Genomic DNA, 13,017 nt, shown 5'->3' on the forward strand with positions numbered 1-13,017 from the left:
CACATCTTGGCCCGTACATATTCTGTCTTTGACTCCATTCATGTTCATCCTGTATCACTCTGCAACCACACCAAGGTGTAGAAAAATTTCGCCACTGATCTAGTCAATATTTGAAATGTTCCAAACCACACTATAACCCTCAGCTGATCTTGGTTCCCTTCACCTATGCAGGATCAATTTGGTTTTTTGCTGCCTATAAAGGAAGTAATTCAGTGGAGACTGTGTGTATACGTCAGAAAAAAACTAAAACAAGTGCCTAAGTCATTTCAAATTCCCACTAAGAAAAAAAATAATCTTACCTTTATGAGAAGGGGGATTAGAACTAGAAGAGGGCTGAATCTAATATCTTACCCTCGTCTGCCTGTAGTAACTCCACCAGTATTGCCTTAATGCAAAGATTTTTTTCAGCTATTCATCTGAATAAGCATATGGAGAATTTTTACTGCAGTGCTTTAATGAGAGATCAGGCATTCATGACAGCTGAAAGAATTTTTTGATTGGAGCATTAAGCTCAGTGCTTATGGTAAACAGCACTGCCCCTAAGACAGTCCCTTGTGTTCTAGTGATACGTGTCTGATGATTTCATGTAATGTGTCAAATTCTTCCTTCTCATAGATATGCATGACTTGCTATTACCCTGAGTAGACTCCAGCCTAATGGCAGTAATTTACAATGGCATCTTTTTATTATTTTACTCATTTTATCTTTCTGTAGGAGAGCAATCCTTTGCCTGATTGTCTTTCTGAAGCTTTTCTGGTCAGACAGACAGGCTCTTGCATTGCTCTAAACTATGAAAGTCTTAACAGACTAAGATGGCAATTAGTCAATAGTTGCTTCCCCTGGCTGCAAAAGCAACTTGAGCATGCCCTGAATATAGTGAATCTATGCTAATAAATCAAGCAGCCAGCCTGCTCAAATAAAATCACAGGACAATGAGATGATTGTGCTAGGAGAATCTTTAGCTATGATTGAGATAGAGAAGCGATAACTTCCATTGGAGCCAAAATCAAATGAAAATATGTAAAATTCAGATTTTGAGGTTAAGTTCTTCCTGATATTGGAAAAATCAATATGAAACACGCATTTCAGTATAGTATCCCTCCATTTTACATGATTTTTCTTCCAAGATTTTTTTCTTTGTAAAATATAGCCTTTGTATTCTTTGAAAGCTAAATCCTAAAGAAAAAAAAAAAACCCAACCAGATATTTTTTTTTTGTATCTATCAAATCTCATCTCTTCTTTGGTGAGCCTGCAGCATTATCAGATGCAAACATGCAGGGACCAAAATCTTAGGATCTGCTTGGATTGGGATATGTTTTCACTAACTCCTGTATAGTAACAATCATCTTTATAATTGTATCAGCATTTAACATCCTGTATAGAAGAGGGTAACCACGTGTAGTTAGCAAAGGCAATTATTTATACTTCTTTGTCTTTGAATTGTTTCAAAATCAAGGAAAACTTTCTTTAAGGTTGGTTCAACATACTTTCACGATAAAATTAAGGGAGAGGAGGCATCTCAAGTTTTCCTATCCTTGTTCAAATTCAGATGGCCTCCTCCTGCCGAGGTGAAACACTCTGTAAACTCCATTTGGCATCAAAGTTTTCTGTCTCCTGTATACGTATGGTCCACAGAATTTTCCTCTGTGTTATCTAATGAAACAAAATGAGGGATTTTCTCATCGTTTCAGAAAGACATTCCTAATGGTTGTGCGCCATCACTGGCTTGGACCTCCTTGGGTTAATTAAAACCACTTACATTTTTCTGAAAACACTGCTGTCCTTGCCTACCAAGATAAAGCAACACTCTGCAGGTCTGAAAACAAACTCTCCCTTTTCTGACCGCATGTGAGCGTGTGTTCAATAAGCAGCTAGGTGATAGATTAACAACTGCTAACTGCCACGTATAAGCTGGGAGCCAAGAGGGTTAGACCTCTGCTGAAGAGAAACTACACCTTAGCAGTAATGAATTTCAGAACGTTTTAATCAAAATGTTGCTACTATAATGCAGCACGTAAATGAAGAATAACACTGCTAATAAAAACTACTGAATTCATAGATGAGGAAGGTAATCAGTAATACTAGGACTACAAATGATGAATAAAATTATTAAGCTGTTAGTTTCACTCAGAGTTAACCATTGCATGAAGGAGCAGTGGTCACTTAATTTACTAGTGTTTCAGGAATTTAGTTCGTAATGGAAATATCAGAGCATCTGCAAATGGGAACCTCAGCGTGAACTGGAGTTTGCTATAAAATAACCTTACCGTTTAGTCTTGTAAGGTGCTCTTCTTTTTATTAGCTTGTAATTAGTATACAGCAGTCATACGGTTTCTGTTGTTCTGTGATTAACTTAAAGTTAACACTTGTTTGAATTAACTAGTTTTTGTTCCTTTCTTATTTGGGTTTCGTGATACTGGTTTTCAGTTAGATGCTGTTCTGCCAAATTCAGTTGTCAGTTTGGGCTAGTTTGTGAAATAATTGGACGCTGCTATAGACTCAGTGAAGAGAGAGTCTGGTGCCTTTTTTTTCATATTTATCTAAATAATATGAATTTTTCTCCAGGTCAGAAGTAACTGAAAATTATTGTTAACTGATGAGTTTTTTTCAACCTCCTTTCAAATAATTATGCCTCCATGTAAAATAGTTAGTAAACACATTTCAGTACACTGAAACCATCACTGCATTTTAAATTAACTAGCCTCTTCCAGAGAAATGCCAGTAGGCTATGGAATATTTTTCTGAAGTGTTGGGCACAGGCGGTGAGTACAGAAAAGCTGGCACTGGTGCCACTGTCCCTGTGACAACTTCTTTGTTGCTACTTTAAAGGGCTTCAGCATTTAGGGCTGTCAGCTTACTGTCTTTTGTAGATACTAGACTCACAGAATTAAAAAGGAAATAAAGTTACAAGTTCCTTGCCTGAAGCTTGTTTACCTAGGGATGGAAGTGAGGTGCTAGAGAACAACCCACCAGCACAGTAAAAAGGGTACTGCACTTGGAGGTAGGGGTATGACTGCCACATTTGTTAATATACTTCGTCTTTCAGCAGGTATTTTCAGCAAAATGGTGTACGCCTACAGCCTGTACATGATTATATTTCATTAGTAAACAGTACATGAACAGGCTAGTCTGTTTTAATTATAGTAAGAATTGCATATTAAGAACACGTGTACCTATACACTGAAAATGTTGGATTTACATACATTGATGGTATACTTGCAGGGAACACCTGGAATGTTAGTCACATTAAAAACAAACAAAAAAACCCCCACACCCTCCCCTCCCCCTGAAAGTAACTGCCGCTTAACATCATCCATTTATTCAGGCTGCTAATTTTTAAAGGAACTCTAGATGTAGAGTGCTTAATATCATTCATTCTTCAGGTCTTGCAGCAAATATATATTCACTTCTAGTGTATATGTAAATGTAGAAAGTGAAGTTTATAATACACATGCCTGACCCTGTTCTTTTAACACAGTTTGCAAACTCACTGTGGAGAACTGCTGTTACGTATGGTGTGCCAGGTGACACAGTGTTCAAGGAAGCCTGTGTGCAAACTGTTTAAGCTAAAAGGAATATTGTGACAGAGGGACTGATTCTACACATGTCCCTGGAGTCCCATTAAAATGAAGTCCTCCTTTTATATTCTTGGAACGTTACCTGATGCAGGGAGTCACTCTCTATCATTAGGATTGCTTGAATGCTGCAGAATGGTACTAACAGACATTAATTTGAAATGTAAGCAGCTGTTCACTTCACTGATGCTGGATCTGTTTTAATTCACTCTGCCTGAGCATTTGCACAGTGAACATCCTGGTGTCTACGCATATGACTGACATAGCTGATATTCTTACATGGAGCCATATTTGTAGGTGGTCTAGGGAATTCATTGATCATTTATTATTTGTAAATTAAATTAACTTTTTGCTGTTTGTATATAAAATTAACTTTTTATTCTGTGGGGGAAAAAACTATAAATGAACAGGAGCTTCACAATGTCACAAAGATGACACAACAAGCAAACTGCAGTTTGCCAATAATGCACCAATGCAACTAATAGTTTAAATAATAATAATTTCCTATACAAAAATATATGTATTTGTGGATAATATATAAGCAGCAATAAGGACTAACTTAGAAAATACTGTACTTCTTCCACATCAATGAATCATAGTTTGGAATAAGGATAAAACCTCTTCCTCTCTTTGCTTGAACAGCAGAAAGACACCAGCTAGATTTAATTATAACAGTTCTAATGAAAATTTAAAAATGCTGATTAACTGTCTCAAGTTTTAGTCAAAAGGCAGCAGGAATACGTCTGGATTAAGATTTTTCAATACAAAACTCACATTGGGATTTGGGCATCCATGGTTGTAATTCTCAGTGATTACTTTTATTTGCTAGAGTTGCCAAATGTTTTCTGTGCCTTTCTGTCTTAATAAGTAAACAGCTCCCCATAAATTTGATCTTGCCAAATTAGCTGTTCAGGCTTGCCATATGTTGCATGGATCAAATTGGCTTTCGATTACTAGTCTGCACTGTTTGTTCTGCGGCAAAATTGTGCCTTGTAGTTTACAAGCAAACAGCGTTTCAGCTCTGCTAAGGGCAAGACTACGGTATATTTTAAAATGTGCATGACAGAAAAAAAAAACCTTTCTTGGAAATCATAGTATAAACAAGGTTTTGCAGCAATTTTTTGTGGACAATTAGGTGCTAATTAAGCACCTAAGAAATGGAGGTCCTACTTTAATTTTGTGTACTTTTTTTTCAAGATGAAAGTTGAAGAAAACAAATGTTCTGATCACCTGATGAGGCAGCTCCCAGCAGGATTGTTGGGGTACAGTATGAATATACACTATATGCCCAGGTAGGTAAAAGGCATCCATAAGACATCAGTTCATGCCTAATTAAAACAAAACAAACCAAAAATATATTCTGGGGGCATAACAATAAAACTGCAGGGTATCCAGGCCAACCTCCATAGACTGAGGCTATATTTTATACACCTAAATAAGTAAATCTTGGTTTACTGGGATTTTGAAATTATCTAAGCAGGTTAGGCAAGAGGTCCAGCTGGGTCAAGGTGGATCATCTCAAAGATGTAATTGCCCATATCAACAAGCACTCGACTGTAGAATTCTCTACAGAAGTTCCTGCATGCTAAAGATGGCAAGAGCTAACGTGTGTCCAGTCTGCCATGACCTCAGGGAGGGAATATCAAAGCAGCAGAAAGGCAAATCTTCTCTTGTGCAGCCTTTTCTCTCCCCATCTCCCCCATTTTTATGAAGTAGGAAGAGTACACTGAGGTGTCCCATCAACAATGGGGCAGCTGAACCAAGACTGACATTGAAACCTATTTTGCTAGGCAAAGCTGTCAAAATAGGCAATTTTGGAAGTGATGAATGGTGGAGGGCTTAAATATTTTCAATACATTGTGATTAGTTTCACCAGTAAATGGTATTTTGTAAACGCCAACAAAAAAAATCATTGCAACATCATCTACGAGAATATTCCCTTTCCAGGTAAAGAACATCTGGCATCTCGTAGTGAGTATCTCTGAGAAAGTCTGTGGCAGGGCTGGGACAGGAACGCGTAGTTTCTTACTGTAAACCTTGTGCTTGGTCCCGTTGCGGGTGGTTCCTTACATACTTTGTAACTTTTCTCTCTTGCCTATTTGTAGACATTCAGCCATGCCTGAACCAACCCCCTAATCTGTCACACAAAAATCAATTTATAGTACACTTACACAAGGCAATGGGGCATGATAAAGCCATACCTGAATTAGTGTCAGAACCTGAAGTAGTGTAGCCACTTTGGCTTGATGCTGTCCCCAAAGTAATTAGCCCTGATGAGAGGCTCATTAGCTAGGGCACATAGCCACACTAATCCAGCTGCACAGTTTTGAGGATACCTGCTAAATACTAATATTCCAGAAGATACTGTGCATACTCTGTGGTGTTAGTTTAGGATTCCTGAGCAAGATAGTCCCTCCTTTACTTGTCTCTTACATTATCCTCATTCTCTGATTCCCATCCAACCTGACACACTGTTAAATATTTTCTGATCCTTGAGTCATCCTTATCCCTATTCATTAGCCCTTGCCAGTGCTAACCACAAATCTTTCACATTTAGTGGACTGTTGTGAATGGTTTCTTACTAAATCATGCCAATCAAAAGCGCGCAAGGCAGATCTGATGGCTGAACTTGATCAGAAAGCATCAAAGGTAGCTGAACATACATAGATTAAGAGATAGTTCTGGCACACAGATCAGACCCTTAGTATTTCAAGTAAATGAATCCCATTCCCCACATTTCTGTCCTGCACTCGTTGCAGAATTACACTTTTTCTTCCTTTTTTGGCTTCTGATTGTTTTACAGAAAGTTAAGAGTCTTCTCATGACCAAACCAGTCCAGACAATGCCTTGCCTACAGCTTTGTCCCTTTGTCTCATTCCATTTACGTCTGATGGGAAAGAGTCAAAGAAGAAGACCTGCCTATATCTTACACCAATTTCTACTTTTATCTCTTCTTGCATCCCACCTTTTATTCTGTAAGTATTTCCCAAGCATATATGATAAATGTCCCACTTACTTTTCTCCAGTAAAACCACCTGAAGCAACTGAGCTACAAAGGCACTAGCTGCTCTACCCATTCTTTAGGGGATGCCTATTCCCAACTCTGAATGCATTTTTATATTTGTCTAATGCTTGTTCTTCCACTGTCATCATCTTTTTCAGGTTAATATGCATTAGGCATGGTCCCATAATAAAATTTGATGATGTAACCCACCTCTTTACATACACAAAAGCTGGCAGAGAGAGAGGAGCACAGATCAGTCCTGTGCAGTTGATCCCAGCTCTTAGACCCCGTACAGTCACTAATTCTGAGGGAGCTTGAATTTGTTTCTGAGCTTTGTGTTTATGACCATCTCACCTTAGTGAATGCTGTCCTTAATGCAGAATAATAACATATTTTGATTTTTAAATGTTCTCCAATACATTTTTGTGACAGGCAGTAATGAAATGTTGCAAAGCTAACTTTGAAATGCTTTGTGGAATGGTTTTCATTTCACAAAATAACACTGAACACTACCCAAATTCTGCTAAACACAATGGTAGTGCAACTTGTTGAGGGCATTGCAGGATACATCCTTCAATGGCTGGGAAAAGCTCTTTTAGAGAAGATCATGATCTAATAAAATTCTTATCCTTGTTCATGAAGAGGGAAGGACTTGGCTAAAGTAACACCTAATTTACGCAAACACACCTTGTCACCCCACCATAGCTGGGTTGGGTTTTTTTTTTTTTTTTTGTGCTAAGAATGAGAACTGGCACTTTTCCAAGGAGGTGTGTCAGAGGTAAACATGGCATTGAAGTATCCTATTGTGTTGTAATAGTCTTGCTGGAGACCTGAAGGTGTGTCTCTGCCTTTATAAATACCATGCTGCTTTTACAACTATCTCTGATTCTTTTGAAAGAGGCAAGTTGCTTCAGGAGTTGCGTTTGGGTATCTCCAAGCCCTGTGCAAGGTATGTCTTTCAGTTATCTTACTTTTGCACTGTTCCATTTGTAACAGAAGGTTACTGTCACATCGTTGCTCATTTTAACGTTATTAGTTGCTGTATTTGCAACAGAACTGTAAATACCACATGATGTTCTCTAAAGAGGGTTTTATGGAGTGAAAATCTCCGTGTATAGTATAAGACATGATGCAAGTCAAGTAAGAACTATGCAAAAGTAGGACCTGCTCACCTCTGCTGCTACCTATGTATTCTAGATTCTAAATTTATGTAACTAAAGATATTTGCAGATAGTTGAATGTTGAAATAGGTTCCTTATTAGCATGCCTACACATGAATTTCTGCTTTTTAACACGGAAACTTGGCTACAGAAACGGCTATGATGGAAACATCTGAAAAACACATTTAGGGATTTAGTCAACTAAATGCCAGATTTAAACCCTCGACTATTATGGTATGCTCTGATCCTGAAAGCTGCTTTATAAAGAGAAACACCTACAGAAATAAATGTGCTCTGTGCAGACAAAGGGATCAGCTTGATAATAATTTGCTAACTAGCTACATTTCAAAACTGAAGTTGCATATTTATCCCTTGAATTTGGTAGGTTTAGACACAGTCCAGTACACTGCAGGTGTCTTCAAAAGCGAGCAGGTAGTTCTGTTTGTTTAGCAGTCAAGGTGGCAAAGAAAGCATCAATAGTTATTTTTTGGTGTCTGGAAAGACTACTATCATTTTTTTCAACAGAAAACTGAAATACTGGCATAACCAGTGAACTAAGACAATTTTCAGGATGCCTAAGAATTAATTTTGCTCAGCTTGAACCAAATGGTTTCCTTTCTGTCTGGTATATTTTTGAAGAATAGCCAGAGGTTGGAGTCAAAATCATTTATGTGCTGTTTACAAAATGGGAGATCATGGGAACAACAACTGCTTTATATGTTATAACTTAAGATATCCATCTGAGATATTGACAAATCCCAGGTTCAAATTCCTTCTCTGACTGAAGAAGAGATTTTAATTAAGGTACCTCAGTCACTGGGCAGTAGCACGTCCTGGGAGTGACTCTCTTCTGTTCCACATTGCATAGATAATTAAGTAATTGAATCAGAAGGACTTACTCCATAGCCATCTACAGTTCTCAAGGATAATACATAATGGTTCTAGAAACCAGGTGTTATTCACACAAAGGACAGAGAATTTTGCCAGTAACATCATTTTAATAGGTATCAAAGAGCAGTGCAATACCATGTCTGAAATAATGCAACTGTCAAATGGAGTCCAGCATTAAGTGAAAATGTTTTTATATTTTTGTTTGTTTGTTTGTTTTGAAGGCAGATAACAAGCAAAACAGAGATCATGAGGATCAAAAGCTTTGGACTTCTTTGTGTGTTGATTCTGGTCTCCCAGATACTACTAGCCAACTGTGAAAGGCAGAAGGAAAGAAAAAAGGGAAGACAAAGCATAGAAGATGGTGGAAAAAACCAAACTGAATCTAACCAAGAAAATGAAAAAGGGCGGAAGTCAAAAGGAGGAAAATCATCTCCTAAAGGCAAGTTTAAAACCAAAGAAAATGCTGAGTGCACCTGGGCAGTGACTGACATGAATGCTGCTACTGTGCACATAGAGTGCAAACATGGTGACAGCGAGTTCTGGTGCGAATTCTCTGGAGACCCTTCCACCTGTGCACAGTATGCAGTAAACCAGAAATCCTACTGGAAACAAGTCTCTCGATCCCTAAAGAAGCAGAAGCAGATCTGTCAAGACCCCAAAAGCATCCTAAAACCTAAAGTATGTAGGAAAGGCCCACGAAGTGCTCATCTCAAGTTGATTCACTCAAGCCTACTAACCTCAGTGGGTCCTGCAAAAGGGAACACAATTCATCAAGCAAAAGAAGTTGTTCAGACTCCAGCAGCCACCTCTGTGACTGAAAAAAAGCTAGAACACAGTCCTCAAGACTGTGTTGAAGACATAGATTATATTGATCAGAAAAAGGTGGCGGAGGAATACTGTCCCGAAAGCTTGCTTTCTTTCTGCAACTTTTTTATCACAATGGTCCAAGACAAAAAGTGCTGAGGAAGTGTTTCTAAAGCTCTGTATCATGGAAGTCCGGTCGTATCTAAGTTACTGCAAACTATTCCAGATTTTATTCTCATGTTATATAATGTATATAAGAAAAAAAGGAATATATTTTTCTGATTTTGTATATACACAACAGACTACAGTTGACATAGTTGAAGATGTTATAGATTTTATTTGCACATAGATTGCTACACAGGTGTTACCAATGGATGTTACATACTCTACAAAGAAGTATATAAGCAGTCTCCTTGCCCCTCTTTGAGCTGTGCTAGCCAAAGTGATGAATTCAGTGCTATGCACTTCTTGGTTATATACAATACTTTTGACCTAAAAATTATTAAGAAAAATAAACTTCAAAATATATTCCAAATATTCTGGCTGTCTCTGTGTTTAACTAGATTTCTCTGTAAGTGTTAAGTCTTTGTCAATGATTGATCTTTCACAGGACCTAGGCAAAGTGTTGCTTATAAAGCAGTTTTAAAAATACTTCTGCAGCTTTGCAGACTTCAGCTTTCTCAGCCAGTGCAAGCAACATTTTGAGAGGGAAGTATGAAGTATAGTAGCACATTGTACTCATTTTCTGGCAGGTAAACAGAGACGCAGAGAAAAAATGACTTATACAAGTTCATACACAGGCCCAAGACTGGACCCCTTAAGCAGCTAAAGAACTTGTGCTCAACACTGCCTGTATGTTCTTTCAGGTTCCACTGTCTGTTATCTTTATGTATGCACAACACAAATAAATACTTTTCTATTCATTAAACTTCACCTGTATTTAAAAAAAAAAAAATCCAAACTCTACAAGAATAGAGATTTTAGAAAATATAAAGCTAAATAATGACAACTGACCTTTGCTATTTTTTGAAACTCCAGCTGGAAGAAATGTAATATACAAGTTACACTTTTCCAGTGGCTCTGGGCTTGGAAGGATGGTCTTCTATCACAGTGGTCCACTTGGAGAAGCTTGAACTTTCATGAAATACAATTTCCCTGAGCATTTCTAGAAAAGTAAACTAATATTTCTGTTTCTTGAGAAAATATAGTCTGTTCCCTTCTGTAATTATCTTATTGCTAGAATATTTGAGAGAATATTTTTAAGATAGGTAGTTGTGAGTAATTTACCTCCTGCCACTTCTCTCTTTTCCTTCATTCTCACATGTACTCACTTTTTATTTAAATGAGCATGTCTGGGGAGGGTGTTTTAATGCTACCCTGTCTTGTTGCTACAGCAATAAAGGTCCTTGCCATTATTTAATATCAGTTAGCATTTTCTTTGCAATGAAGAATAAACTTAGCAAAATACTTAAATTTAGATGGAAGTCCTCAATAAGGGAGGAAGGTGTTACTAAACAGACAGCTTTGCTTTTTTTTTTTTGCTTGTTAGTAGGGGTCAAGTCTTCTTACACAGGGTTGAAATTATTTTGGCAGAGTCAGGAAGAAGGCATGGCATCAGCTCAGGCATTAGCTGCAGTATTTTAAAGAGGACAGTATTCTGAAGGCTCTCATAAGTACCTCGTGATATTCATTTACATTTTTTTGCTACTTACAATACTGCAATCTCTATGTGACTAATATCTTGAATGTGGGGTGCTGGTATTAGTCAGGCAAACTGTGTTTGAGGATTGAGCTGTATTTTACCAAGTCCAAATGGCAAAAAAGCAGCAGGGTCTTCTTACTGATGTTCCAACTGCGGCACACTCTGTGGAAACACTGAGTATTACCAGGCTCTGCAGGATAAATTCTGTTGGACTGATGCCCACAGCAAAGCAAAATTCCAGTAAAAAGGGGCATCAATACTAATTCCTGTAGAGGCTGGAAGACACAGCCATTCTGGTGCCAAACAGGCTGGAGAAAAAGCTTCCAGCTCCTTATTATTAAGGTAGATACGTAAATACTGGAAGTGTAGGTGAGTTCCAGCTGCTAGACACCTTGTGTGTTGGCCTACACCACTTCGCATTAGGAGATTGTTGAGATAAGAAAGTGGAAAGATGCAAAGGAAGGATTAGGAGCACATATTTGGCTCAAGCAATAATACACTGTAGCAATTAATTATGAATATCTAATCTGGTATACAGACACCTGTATAATAATCCCAGATCACAACCAGAGCACTGGACAGGCCTGGCTTAAGAGGCTCAATTGCTCCAGATGTTTTGGAAAATGCCCAATCCTAACTACCCTTAGCTGCTGTTACCCTCACGAGTATTACAGCAAGTACTTTGTTGCCTGAAGCGTGATCTGCCCCGCTCTGAGTTGCCAGGAAGCACTGCTCTCCCTGTGGCTGCTGGCCAGCCAAGCACACCGAATTTGCAGTGACGTATCCCAGAGCTCGGGATTCCAGAGCTGTGAGTTACATCTCTGCATGCAGGACTGTCAGAACCTAGACCCACGTGTGGGAGCTGCATGCTCCTCTCCGGGGGATGCATTATATTTCTGCTGCTTCATCTTCTTATTTTCTTTCAGGACTGACTTTTATCTTCATGTGTGGCTCTTTGCAGGAGGAAAACATGCTCGATCTGAACAGTTCCTGGGTGCATTTCACCTGTGATACATGCAGTTGTGCCAGTATCCTACAAGGACAGTGTGGAGCATCAGGAGAAAAAGGACATCTCTGTGCAGCCTTTTTCCTTGGAAGGTGGGCTAGTGTCACAGCACAGATCTCAAAACTGGCTCAACCAAAGGGTGGGATTTTTAAGGGCACATTTCAGAATAGCAGGGTCTGAGGCAAATATATCTGGAGTCTAACTTCATGAACAGCCTTTTCCATAATTGCACAGACTACGAGTCTATGGGTAAGTGCATCTAAGTTTTCATTGCGCTTACCAAGCCTCGTGTTTCAGTCCTACGCCTACAAAGCAATCACTTGACAGCAATTACATGAGAGTTGCTTTTTTCTGGGCATTTACAGAGCCAGTTAGGTCAGTATAACTTTGGTGCTTCTGGAGTCAAGCTGGTTAGGATAAATAAAACATTTCCTGGCATTCTTCATCTTAGGATCTGTGGTCATTATGAAAATGTTCACAGCTGAGCTCTATTCTGTGCGTCTTTTCCCCAGATGCACTAGTTGTCATTGCGTCAGAACTTCATGTGTGAATAACTTGGAATAACGGTGGTAGTGACTTTTATAACACCTTCTGTAGTAAGGCAAACAGTGAAGGAAAACAATGAATGGATTTAAATTATGTCATGCAGCCCAAGTCCTCTGTCCTACCATATTGAAAACATAAGGATCTCTGCCTTCTTTGCATCAACCCGAGTTATGGAAAATCAGCCCCATTTTACACCTGGGGAAATGAAGTATAGGAAAACTGGATGACTTTGACAGTCATGGGAAGAAAAATCAGTGGCTGAATCAGGAACCAAACAGAGATCTTCAGAGTTCCCGTGGTCCCCTTCTCATGCCTCATGATTAGATCA

General features: G+C 38.6%; 1 protein-coding gene across 2 annotated transcripts; it reads left to right on the forward strand.

Moving 5' to 3' along the window:
* The first annotated feature begins 7,354 nt into the window (after positions 1-7,354).
* On the forward strand, positions 7,355-10,790 carry FGFBP1 (fibroblast growth factor binding protein 1). Of its 2 annotated transcripts, none has more exons than XM_052811086.1 (2): positions 7,355-7,529; positions 8,853-10,377. In XM_052811086.1, the coding sequence occupies exon 2, from the start codon at positions 8,878-8,880 to the stop codon at positions 9,592-9,594; it is 717 nt and encodes a 238-aa protein (XP_052667046.1). In that variant the 5' UTR covers positions 7,355-7,529; positions 8,853-8,877; the 3' UTR covers positions 9,595-10,377. The 2 variants fall into 2 exon arrangements, with proteins under 2 accessions (XP_052667046.1, XP_052667057.1); XM_052811097.1 differs by having other exon boundaries at positions 7,452-7,529; positions 8,857-10,790.
* Positions 10,791-13,017: the final 2,227 nt, after the last annotated feature.

Source organism: Harpia harpyja, chromosome 2 (assembly GCF_026419915.1).
Source record: "Harpia harpyja isolate bHarHar1 chromosome 2, bHarHar1 primary haplotype, whole genome shotgun sequence".
NCBI lineage: Eukaryota > Metazoa > Chordata > Aves > Accipitriformes > Accipitridae > Harpia > Harpia harpyja.